This window comes from Dendrobium catenatum, unplaced genomic scaffold (assembly GCF_001605985.2).
Source record: "Dendrobium catenatum unplaced genomic scaffold, ASM160598v2 fragScaff_scaffold_706, whole genome shotgun sequence".
Classification (NCBI taxonomy): Eukaryota; Viridiplantae; Streptophyta; class Magnoliopsida; order Asparagales; family Orchidaceae; genus Dendrobium; species Dendrobium catenatum.
Window position 1 is genome coordinate 775,868 of NW_021319168.1, and position 19,052 is coordinate 794,919.

Sequence of the window (19,052 nt, forward strand, 5' to 3'; positions counted from 1 at the left end):
TCATATATATATATATATAACATAACACCAATATAATTGTATCAAACAAAACTTTAATGTTGAGCTTAAGAAAGTTGAAGCCATGAGGTGTTGCCTATCAGAACATTCATAGAGGAAAATAAGGCTAAACTTTTAAAATTTGAGGCACTTTTTGGATGTTATTATTGGTATTCTATTGAAAACTTCAAAGTTAAGTGTGCTCATATTCTAGCATTTTTAGGATGGGTGGTCTCCTATAAAGTTACACCAAATAGATAAAACGGTGATATCATTAGGCCAAAGCGGTAACATCATAATGTTTAAACAAAAACATAAGCAGAAGCAAATATTAAAAGCAAAATAAAATTTATATGTTCTTGATTGAACATAAAAACTTTTTTCTTTATTTTTAGATTTTTGTTTTTATTTTCTCTTGCTCACAAAAAACAATCCTAAGCTATCACAATATTATCATCACAAATTTCATGAAAATGATATGTAGGAAATAAAAATGCAAGAAATAAAAGTGTGAAATAGAAGGAATGAGCACACCATAAATTGTATATTGATTCGGCCAAACCTCGATCTATGTCCACTCCCCAGAGTCCTCCTCTCTGAGTATTGCACTAAATCTTTAGTGGCTCTCATTTAGCTCCCACAGTAAAACATAGAAGCCCTTATAAAATCACTTCCACCCTTCCATAATAGAGTTGATAACCAGATGCCTTTTCACTCTCCTGGTGAGTGGTGAGATAGAGAACCTAAAATTCTTTTCACCCTCCTGGTGAGGTAGAGAACTCGAAATCTTTTTCACCTTCCTGGTGAGACAGAGAACCCGACGATCTTCAGCCTTGAAGACTTTCTCCACAAAGCAACCCAAAAGATCAATAAAGACACATGGAAGAACCAAGATAAACATTGATTTGATTGACTAAGCATAGTGATTAATTTAAGCAACAATTTAAATATCATATAATACAACTTGGTTTGTATAGTACGATCAATTCAAAATTTAAATATTAAAATACTTTCCTCAATCTGATTGGCTGCTAGTGTTCTTGAGTTAAACTGATCATCTTGTACGATTTGGCTCATACAATACAATTAGTTCAAAAATATTAATTACTCAATTAGTTATTGTAATCAATCTTCTGAATAACTGATCGGACAGTACGATCGAGTTCATAATATACGATTAGGTCAAAATTTTAAATTCATTTTTTCACTCCCCCGTGTGTGTGCACGATCACTAATTTAGCATATACATTTACATGACTTTAACTCAAGAAATATAAAAATAAAGGAAAAATTACAAAAAACTTGCAAAATACTATCTTATTTTACCCAGACTTGAAATATGAATTTTTCGTTGCACGGAATATGATATACCTGAAATATTAGTACACACAAAAGTAAATATGCACTACAAATACTTGGAGAATAAAGAGACAATCAATAATTTTATTATCATCAAAATCACAAACTCGGTATTCCGAATTGCAACAACGTGAAGTAGTTTATCTTGAGTGTAAACCAAATTTCTTCACTTTTGAGTGAATCTACATCACAAGCTTGCTTGATCGCCACCCACCACTCTGCCCCAATACAATGGGCTTTGAAATCTTTGAATCTAATATAAGATGAGTGCAATGTATGATTAATTTGTATTACACTCATCTCAAAGTAGATTCAAATATTTTAAAATTCATCTTAATAAAAAATATTGATCAAGATATAATTAGGACCATGGACTTTCAATTTATATTTGAGAAGAGTCTTATGAAATAATTTATAATATAATTTTTTTATGTTTATATTATTTTATAATTATATATATTATTCTCTCTCTCTCTCTCTCTCTCTCTCTCTCTCTCTCTCTCTCTACTCCTTCCTTGTCTGGCCAACTAGCAAAGGAACAAATGGGGCAAGGTTTGAGGAAGCTAAGTAATGAAATTTTCTTCTCATTTCAATTATATTGTAGATGCCATTTGGGAATGCTTTTTATTTTTATTTTTATATAGTTTTAAAAAATATATTCAATTTATATTTTTTGAAAATACTCAAAATGGCTTTTATAATGTTTTTTAGTTGCTCTATTTTATCTATTTAATTCACCTTAAACACCGCTCATTATTGTCGACCAATTGTTACCATCACAATGGACCCCATCACTGTTTGTCGTTATTATAATAAAAATAAAACATTGCTTATTTAGAATATCAAATATATATATATTTTAAATTTTATATTAAAATATAAATAAAATAAAATGATTTATTTATTGTTAGATTCAATGATTATGCTCTTTGCAATAAAAAAACTATGAATTTCACTTCAAACTTTATTAATGTAAGATTAGCATATCTAAACTTTTATGTAGAGCTATGACAATCAATATTAAGATCTAGTAGTTTGTTATCCAATTTTATGCAAGATTTAGACAAAGGGTTTGTTTGAGAAAACTTTCTAACTACTTTGTTTTTTCATACAAGAACCATAACTTTATTTAGCTAATGCATCTCACTGTTTTATTAAACGGGTCAATCTGAACTTGAATTTTTTAGATCAGATCCAAATTAGATAGGCGGTTTATATCATTTATTGGCACTCTTATTGTCGAATTTTATGCAAATTTTCTTAAATAAGCTAAGTTTAAATGAGTTTCTATGCATTTAACACATCTTTTCAGTGAATATCATAGCATAAAAATATTATTTCAAAGTATTCACTAACTTATCATAGTCTTGCTTAGTGGCTGGAGAGAAAGACCTGCTGCAAAAGGAACAACTTGACATAAAAAGGCTAATTCAAGATGTATTGGATGCGAAGTTTACTAGTCTTGAGAGCACCATAGAAACTATGGATGATTTCTACCATGTAATTTATGAGATTGTGGAGTAAGTTCTCTATACTATTCATGACTTATTAGATGCTCAAAATCTAATATTAAGTTTTGTTTGGGACGGTTTTCTTATTATTTTCTAAAGCAATTTTTTAGTATAAAAATTTCTTAAATTAGAATTTTTTGCACAAGAGATCTAGCTGTTTTTGAAAGCAATAAAAAAGTTGTCCCAAACGAAATCTTAATTACCATTGTCATAGTTAGTAGACCAAAACAAGAAGGCAAAGTTATGTGATCAGTTTCTTTTGTTTTGTGCTACTCTTTGTTCTCAGGCTACTAAGTGAAAAGAAAGGGGCTATGCAATTCAAGTTACCTACCAAAAAAAATCTTAAAAAAGAAGTTGATGTGAGTGATTTTTTGTATATATACTTGTTTTTCTTATGGTTGGTTTTCCTTTGTGTGTCTTCTTCTTCTTCTTTTTCTATTTATTTGCAAAAACACCATATATTTTACAATAATCACTAGCTTATAACTTTTAAATTGAATTATTGATAGAGAGTGTTTATGTCAAGTGTCAAAAAGTAGTATTAATAGAGACCATCTAGGCAAACTAATTAGAGAAAGAGGCAAGGCAAGTGCCTCAATGATCATTGATAATGTGTACTATCTAGCTATCAATGAAGAGGCAATGAGGTTGCTAGAGGCGGAGTCGTGATCATGGTTATCGGATATTCAAGATATAATTCAATATTTAGGATAACCCTTATTTACCATCTCATTATGACAAAGACTTAAGCTTCATTAGGTACAACTTTCTTTCTGCTTCTTAAAGCAGCTTCCTAGTACAAAAATTTTAATTTTTATACTAAGCAAGAAGAAAACCGTCTCAAACGAAGCCTTACACTTCGTTTGAGACGATTTTCTTACTGCTTCTTATGCCAATTTATATGTTTGTATCATCCATAAACCTTAACAAGCTATACAAATACAACACAAGCATCTCACTTCTCCAACATCTATCACTCTCTCTATAGAATAATTAGAACTTACAACTCCACTTCATCTTCCTTGCAGGCAGTTCTGGACAAAAGAGGTGCATTTGCCAACAAGAGCTTCCCTCTGAACAATCAGGAGCTCAAGCAGGTCATCCAAAATGTAATCAAAATAGAATATTTTCAAATTGGAAAAGGAGCAAAAGACATATTTCTCTACATATTTGGTGTTCCAGTTGTTGGCTTGCTTGCCAAGAGGATAATTCCAGGTCCCACTGCATCCATACCTGATGAGATCTTCATTCCTGCAGTGACCTCTGGCACCATTATTCTTCTAGCCAAGACCAACAGGATCTGAAACATATATGAACTAATTTATGCATCTTCTTCAAGAGTTATGGTTATTACTTTCAGTTTGATTATAAAAAAATTAATGTAAATGAGATTAGTTTTAATATTTAACAAACTTATCAAATATTTACTAATCTTACTCTTTTGATTTCTTCTTGGTATGAAAAATGGCTTGTCTTCACTAATTTTTACATTAAAATGTGCATTCATGATCCAATTTTTAATGAATGGAGACATGCATAAACAAAAATATAAATCTATGTAAAGACATTGATGGTAAGGATTAAGGCTTTGTTTGGGATAACTTTTATACTGCTTTTTAAAATAATTTTCTAGTACAAAAAATTCAAACTCAAAAAATTTTTTACTACAAATGAAGGGGATAAAGAGCAAGCCTAAAACAACATGAACTAAATTGGTTAGAAATTATTTGTAAGAGAACAAATTTAACACCTCAGTAATAACAAATTGATACTTAACTGAGAATTTGTTAATAAAAACCCTTGCAGTGCATTTAGGATAGATTTCTTACTATTTTTTAAAATTTTTAGTTCAAAAATTTCTCAACTAAAAATTTTTATATTAAAAAACTACCTTATAAAACAATAAAAAATTTATCCCAATCCTTGTTTGGAATAATTTTTTTATAGAATCAATTTTTAACACAAAAATTTCATGAAAATAGGAAAAAAATACAAAAAACTATCACAAAAAAACCTTTTATAATATAACTAAAAAATTTTATATTAAAAAATTACTTTATAAAACAATAAAAAATTTATCCCAATCCTTGTTTGGAATAATTTTTTTATAGAATCAATTTTTAACACAAAAATTTCATGAAAATAGGAAAAAAATACAAAAAACTATCACAAAAAAACCTTTTATAATATAAAAAGGCTTAAAATGATGATGGTGGTGATAATAATTCAGCCGCCCCTAAGGCTTTTTTGTGACGATTTTTTTATTACTGCTTAAAATAAAATTTTAGAAAAAAAAATTAATTTTTTAACTAAAACTTCATTTTAAAAAACTATAAAAAAACCGTCCCAAACAAAGCCTAAGCTGAGATTGGAACAGGATTTTAGTTCATGGGAGTGAAACTTGAGCACTTTCCATCATTTTAGACATCTACACATTATGAAATGGTGAAATGATGCAACAAGAACATTTACTTCAAATTTTTTCTTCTAATATTTATGGTTTCAACACATGCAGGTGCACTTGCTGTGTGCATGTGAGATCCATATGAAACACAGTAATTTTCCAACCACTTCATATCATGTTTGTGAAAATATTAGAACTTAGGCTTCATTTAGGAAAACTTTCTTACTGTTTTATAAAATAATTTTTTAGTATAAAAAATATTTGAATTTGAAATTTTAGTACTGTAAAACTGCTTTAGAAAGCAGCAAGAAAGTTGTTCCAAACAAAACCTTGGAAAATATTTGCATATTGTGACTGAAGCAAGAATAAATAAAACTATGGATATGAAGTAAAAAAATAATAATAGTAGCTCATAATTTGCTGTGAAAGAAAAGCTGAAACATCAAATACCAAACCATTGGTTGCAAAGCTTAAAATTCACAGAGGCAAATCTAAACAAAACCTTTGACAAAAACAAATAGAAACCCTAAAATAGGGGACTTTGTGACAAAGAATCTTCGACTCTACTGTTCTATGGCATGGTTGACTTCTTATGAACTGGCCTAAACACAATGGGCTAAACAAACAAACAAACAAAATTGATAATAAAATTAAGCAGAAAAGTTTATGATTTTATAATAAATGGTATGTTGTGTACAGGGGCCAGCCCCTACCAATGGATACCCTCCTTCTGATTTACATTCTAGCATTCTGCCTTGTCTTGATCATTCGTTTCAGAGCTGCAAGCCAGAAATTGCATTCATCCCAGTCGCTTGTAGTTAATAGAACCTGTGAGATTAGAAAGAAGTTTTGGGGTCAAGAATAAGGCACCCTAATCAACTATGTTATTAGAATACTACAACAACAACAACAACATCAAGTCTTTGTCCCACTATGCGGAGTCGGCTACATGAATCTTTTTTTCGCTATTGTGTCCTGTTAAAAGTCAAATTCTCATTTAAATCTAATAAAGAAAGATCAAGTCTTTTTAGGTCTACCTCTACCTTTCTTAACATAAGTCAAATCTAATACCTCTACTTTCCTAACCGGCTCATCAGAGAGCCTCCGTTTAATGTGACCAAACCATCTAAGGCGACTCTCTCTAATCTTATCTTCCATTGGAGCTACTCCAGCCTTTCACGTCAACTATTTTATTAGAATGAATAGATTTATTTTGACATGAGTAAGATACATAAAAGATAAATCATAATTTATACTACACTCGTTTAAAAGAAAATCCAAAGGTTTGAGGCCCATCCTTAGCAAAAATTTGATCACCATATTCTGAGCCAATATTTTTTCCGTAGAAAAGCTCGGTCATCAGTTTCTCATTTGGTTGTTTAACAGGTTTTATCAGTATGAAATTGTAAATATAAGAGTGACGAGAGATTATTCTGTGCGGACATCAGAACACAGCTTACCGTCCAGAGGCAAATCAGGTGCAGCCATGTCATCTAGTACCGAGCTGCGGTACCGATAAGGGGGTGACGTGACGTATTTTCATTGAACTCTGGACGGCGTTCGGCGTCCGCACAGAATAATTCATCAAGAGTGACAGATCACAATTGATGAACTGATAAGATTTAAATTAATTTTAAGTGTAAGTTGATTCCCAACAAAGATTGCGGTTAGTCAATTCTGAAAAAAAGAAAATTGTGACTACATTCTACATTCTAGGAATCATCAGTACATATCAAACAATGAAAAGTTCTGCAGTGAACAGAAAACTGTACAAGTCAAAATTTTGAGACGAGGAGATTTCAATTCTCGATATCATAGCAATAGAGCCTACAAAGAAGTTTGGAAAAATCATCGTATTTACCATGTTGAAGAAGTGATACATTTTTTTGCCCAAAAAATATGTCAAATGACTTACCAGAAAATGAATATATATATATTATCATTTTCATTTCTATTATGCTCAACTTAAGTAACAACTAGTTTCTATTGTTAATGATCGATCCATATAACATTGCCAGCCTGATTGTAATTTAATAAGAATTATCTAAAAGTCTCCCAGATATTATCTACAACATAAAGCCAAGTACTTCTGTATTTTATACTCCTCTATATCTCTATTCTTTTGTATAAAAATTCAAAATACTTGAACATCTCATACCTGTGTCATCTTAGCTTCTAATAAAGTTGACTGATAATTATTAACATACACATAAAATTATATATTATATACTCAATCTTTATTCTATTAAATCAAAGTCATCTAACTTATAAACCATAATTCTATCTTTTTACTTATTTTAATAAGTTTCTCACAAATTAGAAAGATATCATATGACAAATGCATATATTGAGGCACCAATTTTGAATATTCATATCCTCTAAAGAAAAATTATTATAATTCTTATCCACTAAAGAAAATATGGACTAAATTCTTATCCAACAACAACAACGTCAAGCCTTTGTCCCACTATGTGGGGTCGGCTACATTAATCTTTTTTCTCCATTGTGTCATGTTAAAAGTCAAATTCTCGTTTAAATATAATAAAGAAATATCATTTCTAATATTTTCTAACCAAGTCTTTTTAGGTCTACCTCTACCTTTCTTAACATAAGTCAAATCTAATACCTCTATTTTCCTAACCGGGTCATCGGAAGGCCGTCGTTTTATGTGACCAAACAATCCAAGACGATTCTCTCTAATTTTATCTTCCACTGGCGCTACTCCAACCTTTTCACGTATATGCTCATTTCATATCCTATCTCTAAGGATAAAGCCACTCATCCACCTGAGTATCCTCATCTCTACAACACTTAGTATTATGCTTCTCTTTTAATGGCCAACAACTAAATTCTTATCCCCTAAAGAAAAATTATTATAATTGAAAACTCTTTGGCTACTTTATAATTGTTTCTAACACAATGTAATGCTCAATCATACATATTTTTAATACATCTTCATATCTTTACCAAACATTTCTACGTTTTATGCACATGAAAATTATTTTTTAAATACTCAATCATTCACATTATAAAGATCAACAAAAAACTTATGATAATTCTTTATTTGCCCCTTATATGTTTTCCTTAATTAACTTAATAACAAAAATCACTTTCATAGCAGATTTTTCTAATAAGAAGCCAAATGGATTGGTTCTCCACAACTTGTGTGATTTTTTACAGCGCGTGTTTCATTATTTTCTCCCATAACTTCAATACATGATTCACAAATTCAATTTCTTTATAATTAGCACAATCTTGAGCAACTCCTTTGTTTTTAAATATTTGTACCAAAATACTTCATCTAAAACTATTTGTAATCCTTTTAGTTTTCAAATTTCTATTAAAAAAATTTATTAACCAAATTACTTCCAAATCCCTCATAACTTTCTAAATCTCAATAACTCTCATATAATCCTAAAAACTATATTTATGCATTTCTTTCAAAAAATAAATTTTACTTCACTTTTTATTAATTTATAATATATTTCATTATATTATTTTTTTTGTTCTGTAAGTGGGCAAAATCATCAGTCCTATTCAGTAAAGAACTAAGTGTTTAATCAAGAAATTAAAGATCAGAAAGGCTAATAGAAAAAGTTCCATAACAAATACTAAGGTCAAGGCTAATAAAATGCAAGCTGAACAGTATTTAGATGTTCAAGTATCAGCGCAGGGTGCACTTTCACGTTCATGGTTAATTCAACAGCTAAAACAATCAAAGGAGTCATGGTTAACTGAACAAGAATAATTTTATTTACAAAGAATTTTGCAATCGTGATTCAAAATTAACCATCTGTACCTGGATATGCAAAGCACTAGCGAAGTCCCCAGCGTCCAAGGCCTGACAAAGTTGACGAAGCTTGGATGAGGCATTTGGAGATATATCCCCGCTGTTAAGTTTTGCAAAAAGAACCCCAATTTTCCTTGAATTGTCCTCAATTTCCCTTTTTCTAGCTGGATTTGCACGCTGACCACCTAGCGCTTCTGACGTCTCATTGTATAGTCTAGTCAAGGTCCCAATGACTGGCCTTAGCTCGGCTGTTCAAGTACAGAACAACAGAAAACAGAGAGTAGACTTTGTCATATAATGCATAAAAAACTTCATGCAATCACTTCCTTAAAAACATATACCCGGAAGTTATCTCAAAAAGGAAACGATTAACATATGCAAAATAGATGTCCAACAAAGATAGAAAAACGAATAGGCTGAAAAAAATTATGGCCCAAATTGTTATTTGCTTGAATTTATAGATAACTACTAAGTTTCCCATACTAACTACAATAATTCACTTCTAAGTTTCAAGCTGAACACTGCCACAAATCATGTGACAGATGGCACTAATCCAAAAGCCATGCGCCGATCAAGAGAAATCATGGTCATGAACATAGTTATAAAGAAAATATATTATAAAATTTACATAATACATTCTCATTCCAACTGATCTTGAATGACAACAAAACTTCGCATCCAATGACAGAGAGGCTTGGAGGAATATTTCTCAAATTGTGTGTCGCACATCATGGATCCTGCTAGCAGATGTCATTGTCCCTCCAAATAGTGACATGTTTCACAGTCATAATATTAAAAAAAACAACATCAAACATTTATCCCACTACGTGGTGTCGGCTACATGAATCATTTTTCTCCATTGTGTTCTACTAAGAGTCAAATTCTCATTTAAATCTAATAAACAAATGTCAATTTTGATACTTTCTTAAAAAAATATTTTTAGATCTATCTCTATTTTTCTTACCATAGGTCATATCTAATAAATCTAAACTCCTAATTCGTTCATCAAAGGGCCAACATTTATGACAACAACAACAACATCAAACATTTGTCCCACTACAAGGAACAATTATTACGTCCTCCGACCGGACGTTCGACGGACGTAGAGGAACGTCCGGTCGGAGGCCAAATCGCGCCAAAAAATGAGAAATACCGAGCAAATACCGAGCAATACCAAACAATAACGAGGAATACCATCACGTGAAGACCCAATACCAAGCTATACCGAGCAATACCGAGTTATACAAAAGTTGTACCGAGTTTTTCCTAGAAAAAACTCGGTACAACTCGGTATTGCTCGGTATTGCTCGGTATAACTCGGTATTGATCTATTCCTCGTTATTATCAAATAATACCTAATAATACCGAGTTTTTTTGCGGGATTTTGCCTCCAACCGGACGTTCCTCTACGTCCATGGGGTCGGCTAAATGAGTCCTTTTATGCCATTGTGTCCTGTTAAAAATCAAATTCTCATTTAAATCTAATAAAGAAATATCATTTCTAATATTTTCTAACCAAGTCTTTTTAGATCTATCTCTATCTTTCTTAACATAAGTCAAATCTAATACCTCAACTTTCCTAACGGGTCATTGAAAGGCCTCCGTTTAATGTGACCAAACCATCTAAGGCGACTCTCTCTAATCTTATCCTTCCACTGGAACTACTCCAACATTTATGAAATTAAGTTAAAATTATATTCCAAAATAGTCCCCCCACCACTACGCATGTGATCAATTTAATTCTTAAGTATCACATTCCTACAATTTAATAGCTAGATTATACAAAATTATTCCTAATTTAATGCCTCGATTATATAAATTTGATCTCAATTTAATTCCTAAAGGACCATTTGGGATTAGTTTTATATAATCAAGGGGCTATTTAGAGAAATGTGATACAATTGGACTAAACTGGCTACATACGAATAGGAGTGAACCATTTTGGGATTTAACTCCTAGACTATGGAAGGCTGTATTTTGTGTTTGATAACACAATTTTCAATCTTAGTAAGAACAAGAAGTAAGTTTTGGGAGGGGGTTGGTCATGGTTGTTGGAGGAATTCATCAAATAGTGTGCCCCACATCATGGATCCTGCTTGTAGATGCTATTGTCCCCCTCCAAATAGTGATATGTTTCACAATATAATATTACGTTTAGATTAAATTCCAAAATAGTATCCGTCATTGTGAGAGGAATATTCCTCATATGGTGAGCCCCACATCATGGATCATGCTAGCAGAAGCCATTGTCTCTCCAAACAGTGACATATTTCACAGTTATAATATTAAGTTAAAATTAAATTCCAAAACAGTCCCCCAAGGCTATGCATGTGGTTAATTTAATTCTGAAGTGTCATATTTCTATAATTTAACCCCTAGAGTATACAAAATTAATCTAATACCTCAATTATATAAAATTGATCTCAATTTAATTCCTAAAGGATCAATTGGAATTAATTTTGTATAATCAAGAGACTAAATTGAAGAAATATGATACGATTTGACTAAACTAACTACATACGAATATGAGTGGATCATTTTCGGATTTAACTGCTAGACTATGAAAGGCTGTATTTTGTGCTTGCTAACACAACTGTCAACCATAGAGCAAGAGTAAAGTTTTGTTTCTTAAGATCACAAATATAACTTCAGCCTGGTGAAATCCAGTATGTAAAAAATGCAAGTGAATGCACCAGTGGTTACCAGGGACATTCGTAGTATCAACAGTTTGCACTGTAGGAGGAGGGGCTGGAGGAGCCACAACTGATTGTTGCACTTGCTGCGTTGGACTAGAGGGTTGAATGGGACTTAGACCAGTATTCTGGCCAAAATTAGAACTAGTAACTGGCATGAATGCCCTAGGTGCTGGAGATGTTCCAGGCTGAGGAAACCTATGGCCAGCAACGGATCCTGGCTGCAGTGAACCAATAGCAGGAACTGGTACAGATGGTCCAGGTTGATAATTCTGATTAGGAACTCCCTAAAAATGATCATGAAAAGAAATCAAATTACTGCACTAATAAATAACAATATCTACGCTGCTTACTATAGTAACTATACAAACCAGATACAATTGAGAGCCCAGAGTAGGTGGCTGCTGGTATTGTTCAGCATTCCTAAGGGCAGGTGGGTTTGCAGGAACAAATGGCTTCGAAGCAGGCTGAGCAGGTGCAGGAGATTGTCCAAAACTTTGCTGAAAGGAATTTAAAAAAAAAAATTGACAAGCTAAGATTAGCATGTTAGTTTACAAATAAAAAAAATCAAGCAACAAAGAAATTACAAATTAGAAGTTCGTCAATTTCATTCATTACTTGGAAACAAAAATGATTACAAGTTTACAACAACAATAATATCAAGTCTTTACTCCACGAGTCGACTATATGAATCATTCTTCTTCATTGCGACCTATTAAGAGTCAAATTCTAATTTAAATCTAATAAGAAATGTCATTTTTAATACTTTCTAAATTTTTCAGGTCTAATTCTAACTTTCTAAATGCACCAGTACCAGGTATACATTTTGTACAATATTGGAGCGGAACATTTCAAAAAATAGAAACTAAAAAGAAGATAAGGAATATCTTAATTAAAACAAAATCAAGATCACTAGTAAGGAAGTTTATTTTTTGATAGGCTGATGCACAATTAGAAGATGTCATAGCCAATAGGCCCAATACAATAACAAACATTTATCCCAAGATTTTAAAAATTGGACCGGACCATCTATCCAATCGGTTGAGCCAGGAACCGGCTGGCCGGCCAAATTGGGCGTTTAACATAGCTGAATTTGCTTAAAATGAGAAGAGATCAGTTTGAACCGGCAATTGAATTGCTCGACCGGCAAACCAACTATGATGTTAAAAAATCAGTAAAATATTTTTTTTTAAGTCGTTCGTTTCAAATTCGATAGTCTCAACTCCTAAATCTAACATATTAACCTAATCCCTATTTCTTATTCCCTATTCCTCATCCCGAGCCCAACCCCTATTCTCGACTATTAGAGGTGGCAAAATATGACATGACCCAAAAATCTAACCCAGACCCAACCAGAAAATTCCTGGTTCAAATAGATCTATTTAGCATATGGGTCAGGTTCATGTTCAAGTATCTGACCTGTTTATAATTTCGGATTTGGTTCAGGCCAACCCGCTAACCCAAAAATGAGCTATAATCATTCGATTAATAAGATTAGGGTTTGGGTCAGGAGTACTGGAGCGTGTCTTATTTTGTGCTTGCCTGTTTCACTTCATGCCTCTGTTCCCATCTCCATTCTTCGAGTTGCAGGCTTGTTGCCTCAAACCCTCAACAACTTAAGCCCCAAGCTCGGAGGCGCAGGAGGTTAGACGACGATGACTACATGTCTCATTTTCTCCTCTCCTAGTTTGATAGTCCCCTTTAGGCTTCAGCCTTCGACAATATATATCGACTGGTAAATTTTTCCATTTTTCAGATGATGGGCTAATAGCTTGCTAAATTGAGTTTCCATATAAATTTTTGAGATGTTTTGAATTTCCTAAAGCTCGTGACATGATTCAGCAAGTGTTATGGTTTCTGACATGTGATTTTTGAAGGGGAAATCCTTGCTTTTGGGATGCTTGTGTCATTTAAGGTTAAGCAAGCTTAATGATATATTTATGCATTTTGTGGGATGGCGGAGGTAATTTTATGCATGTGAAATCGAAATCCTAGATTGTGTGATTCCCAAACCCAAGGAGATGTAAAAACTTAGCGAATGAAACTCAATGAGGCTTCTTTATTGTGGCCATTCTCTTCCATTTGTTTGCTTTTTTTCTTTTGTTTTGCTTTAAACAGCAAGATTACTTAATTGATAGTCGGAATTTGACGAGGCAGGTCTTTTTACTGCGCAATGTAAATGAGGATATTTGGTATTTGTCATTTCTGATTACTCTTTCATACTTTGTGCAATGTAAATGTTGATATAATTTCCATTTTGACTAATGATCTGCTTCACTGCTTTATTCTCCAAATCGCTTTCATGCTTCTATTAACTTTGTTTTGTTGTCATTCAGAAATTTGTGTTATGATTTGTGGATTGTGATAGTTCAAATTCTTAAAAAAAATAGTTATAATAACTTAAAAGTTGTTTCCTTCTAAATATTTTTTTATTATAATATTTATAACAATTTTAAAGAAGTTATTTTCCAACTAATAGTGTTAAAAAGCTAATCTATTAGTTAACTTTGTGTTTTTTATTTTAGTTGGTAAGTGAATAAACTTGTTAAAATGTTATATGCACTACATGCTGTGATATGAGCGGTCTGATTTTATTTGTTGATTAGGTTGATAACAAGTTCATATAAGCATCAACACTGACTGGATCCATGCTAGACTATATATTTGGCTATACTAAATGCTTATTCGACTGAAATTAAGTACCATGCAATCCAGAATCATTCGTGGAATAGTTCATTTCTTTCTGCTGAAAATAGCCTCTTTTGATTGGAGATATTTAACTTCTTTGCTTGATCCATTGCGAGTTTGAAGGGCAATTCATGAACAAATGGTGAATAAGCAAGCTATCCTTAGCATAAATGATGATCAAAATGGTCCATTCCTAGCTTGTTAATGCTGTTGTATTTATCTGTGATTGCTTGAACAATTATCGATTTTGAAAGTTTAACATGCTTTAAGACAAGGCAATCTAGTCGTAACTTCATGTTTACCAAGCTCTCGCAATTTTGAATGAAAATTTATTTAGTTATTTTTTATTAGTTTGAAGAACAAGTTTGATGGTGAGAAAATGTAGTATATTTTGCATCTAGAATTGAGATTTTCCACTATACTATACAACAGATTCCAATACTTCATGTAAGAAATACATTTGCATTTTGCTCTTTAATTGTGTTTAATTTTATTTGTTAGATGGAAGATTCCAATATTGTCACTGAATATAATTTCATATCCACTTATAATATCTAAAATACCCTTCATATTTAACTTTGGAGTTAACTTTAACTCTTATTTTAGCTCTGGGACATAATTAGCTCAACTTCTAATAGCCGCGAGGCTAAAATGGGGCAATGTGAAACTCTAGGACTAAATTGGACATTTATTGATAGTCGAGGAACTATTTTGAACTTTTACTCAATTTTAAACCTGGATAAAAAATAGCCAAAGCTGATCAGACAATTAATTAGCTTTGCTTTAGATGATTATTTAAAAGTTGGTCAAACGTATGTTGCTCGGTCAAGGGCATTCAACAATACTGATTGAATGAAGCTTAACAGCTTCTATGCCAAGTTACCTAACCTAATTATCCTCAATGTTTATAATCGCTAGGTCAATAGAGAAGCTACTGTTATACTAATGAAAACTATGAATTTGGCAGGATTCATTTAAGAAGTTCGACGAACATTATGATATAATCATATATAAGCACCAGCAGGGAAGATTCCTTACCTGTGGAACCTGGTGAGTCTGTGATGGGATGAACATCTGAGGTGACTGAGTCGGCTGGAATTGAACTGGATTAGTGTATCCTAGGTATTGCTGCCCTGATTGTGCAATTTGTGCAGGTTGGTAACCTCCGTATGAGCCCAAATTCTGCTGATACCCATCAGCATATTGAACGCTAGATGTAGGCTGCTGCTGCTGTTGGAGTTGTGCGTTATCCTACCATGAGACACGGGGATTGGCATAAATACATCAAGAGTAAAGCCCCAATTAACAGTCAATTTTCAATTTCAAAATGCAGACCTGGTAGTAATGTTGTGAGCCATTAACAGTGTCAGCAATAGATCCAACGTTATTATAGATGGCATCATTTTGATGCAGGTTTTCTTCAAAAGGTAAGCTCTTAGCCACTCCCTTCTCTGCAAAGGAATTAAAAATGATGAGGACTACTATTAATTGTCACGGCTATATTAGGAACAACAATGAACATAATAGGACAGATCCATATGGTGTTTTACAAGAGAAAAACATAATACAAGTATAAGTGGATAGCACAAAGATAGGACTATAGAAATTGATAATGATATCCAAAAATTAATATAAATTCAAGTAATTTGGACATCCTACATCAAGCAATGTAATACCCAAATTGTCCTAAGGTAGAATGTTAATACATAAATAAATAAATAAAAATAAAAATACAAAAAAATGCATTGTTCAATTGTACTCTAAAATAGCAACTTTAAGGAAAATCATCAAAAGTATGCCATTGTGTTTTACAAGTAAAATGGATCAATTTGATATAAAGAAGTATATGTTAATTTGCAAGAATATGAAAGTAATGAAATTAGTTTTGAATTGAATTATTTTCCTAAACTTTTTAATTAAGAGTACAATTATTTTATTCAATTCATTGTGGCAGGGTTAAAACAGGCCACGCCACTTATCACGGCATGCATTGGTTGATTGGCCGGGCAATTGAGAAAAATTTGAAATTTATGCCATTTAATCCCTAATTCTTTCCAATTGAAACTAATTCATTCCCTATTAGCTCTTGGGTTGGAGTGTTCTAGCATGTAGGACTTCGGGTATGTCCTAGGGTGACCATCGTAGGTGCTGGCGGATTGGTGTAGGAATCGGAATTGGATAGAGAAAAATTGAAAAAGAAGGGAAGAAGAGAGGAAAGAAGGGGAAGGGGGTAAACTAAGAGGGTGGGAGAGGAATGAGAGAAAAAGATGAGGGGAATTTGGCATTTTGTTTATATATTTGTTTTGTGCAAAGTTTCTCATTTAAATATATTCAATTTTTATTTAGGAATTCCTTAGCAGAAAAGGAAGGAAATTTTAAGGATTCAAACTATATATGAAGAGAGGAAATTGTAATCAATGTTATCTTGGAAATAACTTACTATCTTTATTTGTGTGAGGAAAAATTTGTATGAATTGTCAAATTACGGAATTTGGGTTGGTGTTGGTGATATTACTCGTAAAAGGTTGCGAGGTGTTCGAAACGTGGAGGCAACTCATTGACAAGATAAGATATGCAGCTTTTCTAATTCAAAAAGTAAGTAACTTAGTCTCTTACATGTACAATTACACTTGAACCAATTAAATGTATTATTCATTAGCAATTCTATATATTCTTTAATATAATCTAGTATTGATATGTAGGTTTTGAAAATTTACAAGTTCTATTAAATGATACATTTTTAAATGAAAAACATGTGATTTGTACAGTCTTCCTTTCATACATTAAAAAATATTATTTGTTTAGTATAAATTTATATAAGATAGATGTAACAATAAAGTAAATACAGTGATCAGAATCTGCTAAGCCTGAGAATGTCATGTTAGATGATGAGCGGGCATTGCTATATATTATGATATGTTTATGATACATGCGCGGGTGGGGTAATGCGACGTTAATATAGTTCAATTGCGGATTTCACTTAGGCTTTATTGAACAATATGAAGAAGCCGAAGGGCTATGTTTATGTCATGATGATGGTCTAGATCTAGGTATCTAGACATGACACATTCTTATGCTAGAGATAACATGGATTCTAAAAGGAAAAAATGAGCAAGCAAATGAAACAATGTGATAAATCCAAAATTAAATGTTTAAATTAACTGGAATGATATCATGTTATTTATATCATCGTGATAGACATTCTGTTATATAGATTTCTATGAGCATATGTTTGTTACGTAGTTTTATAAATAGCTTAAGAAAAAAAGGGGTTGATGTTTTAAATATAAAATAGGCATGGTTCATAATTATGCACAATCATCACTCATATGTGTTAGTTATTGTTTTATACATCTGAATCTTGTATTAGAGCTGCATATCTTCTCAAGCCACATAGCTCATCATACTTTTATGTTAGCTACTTTAACAGATAAGGACAAAGACAAAATTTAGGTTAAGTAAAATCAGGTTCATTTTATGTTTTACGTTTTAGTATGTACAATGTAAAAGAAGTGTTTTTTTGAGATAGTAGAGTGATTATCATATTTATGTTTTTGGAATTTGTTAGATGCTCTATAGATATATGTTAAATCTCAACCGTACCTTGGCACTTAATCACATGGCTAAGATGAGGATCCGTGGGAGGCTTACCTGAATCACGTTGATCTCCTTCCATATTTAGGTGGCTAGTTTATGAAGGATTATATTAGGGAAATTATACATGATTCTGTAATTATTTGTTTATTTATTAAAATATATTGTATAGATCTATAAATAGAGATACGTTTATACAATAAAATTAAGTCTTCTCTAATTCTCTGAATTTAACATGGTAACAAAACCATAATCCCTTTGGTTTGTTTTTCTTTCCTACATACGTCTGACCTAGAGAACCAAGAGAATGGAGAGTGCTTCATCCCATGGCCTCTGTGTTCGATCAAGAGAGAAGAACAACTCATGCGTATCGCTTGAAGGAGCCGAACGAAAGAGACGAATATCTCCTGAGTGTCGTCTAGAGGAATCAATCAAGAGGGACGAATGTCTCGTGCGTATTGGATCGTCTGTAGGAGACGATCGAGAGAGAGACGAACATCTTGTGCATGTCTTCTGGAGGAGTAAAGCAAGAACCACTCTCGCAAGTGTGAGACCAAACACTACGAAGCGTGCGGCTAAAAGATCGGGCCTGCCATGAAAACCTGTTCATGCGTCTGAACCAAGCAAAATAGGAGCATCGCCAATCCACTTGTGTGTGTGACCCAGAGTGGGGAGGATTGGGCCTACCGTGGAAACCTATTCGTGCAACTAAACCAAACCAAACAGAAGCTGTTATAGTTCCTTATTTACTTAACAAGCATCAGTCATCATTGTCATTTCCAGAATTCGAAAGGTACAGTTCCAAGCAGACTTTATTGTTCTTACATATAGCCTTCATTGTTCTCCTTTGACATCGTAATGTTTGAAGTTAATTTCTCCCAGAGCATTGACCAAATTGAGGATTATATGGTGCATCAAGGAAGAGGAGATATCTAAAATTTTATGTAACATTCCTATCGCTTAAATGGGAAGAACTATTTAAAGTGGTCCGAATTTGTGAAAGTAAAGGAAAGATG

At 32.5% G+C, this 19,052-nt stretch overlaps 2 protein-coding genes across 2 annotated transcripts in view; one reads left to right on the forward strand and one right to left on the reverse strand.

The window, feature by feature from the left end:
• Nucleotides 1-1,898: 1,898 nt before the first annotated feature.
• LOC110109722 lies at nucleotides 1,899-4,171 on the forward strand. The gene is made up of 4 exons (XM_028695908.1): nucleotides 1,899-1,908; nucleotides 2,732-2,876; nucleotides 3,154-3,240; nucleotides 3,799-4,171. Exons 1-4 carry the CDS (start codon nucleotides 1,899-1,901, stop codon nucleotides 4,169-4,171), a joined length of 615 nt encoding a protein of 204 aa, XP_028551741.1.
• Nucleotides 4,172-5,671: 1,500 nt separating this feature from the next.
• Nucleotides 5,672-19,052, reverse strand: part of LOC110109709 (protein transport protein SEC31 homolog B) — a 31,874-nt gene continuing 18,493 nt past the window's right edge. Inside the window, exons 17-22 of the mRNA XM_020840909.2 lie at nucleotides 15,778-15,893; nucleotides 15,481-15,693; nucleotides 12,126-12,254; nucleotides 11,765-12,041; nucleotides 9,071-9,309; nucleotides 5,672-6,099 (exon numbers count right to left, since the gene is read on the reverse strand). Of these exons, the coding sequence (XP_020696568.1) occupies nucleotides 6,007-6,099; nucleotides 9,071-9,309; nucleotides 11,765-12,041; nucleotides 12,126-12,254; nucleotides 15,481-15,693; nucleotides 15,778-15,893 (1,067 nt within the window). The 3' untranslated portion in view covers nucleotides 5,672-6,006. The remainder of the gene's footprint in view (nucleotides 6,100-9,070; nucleotides 9,310-11,764; nucleotides 12,042-12,125; nucleotides 12,255-15,480; nucleotides 15,694-15,777; nucleotides 15,894-19,052) is intronic.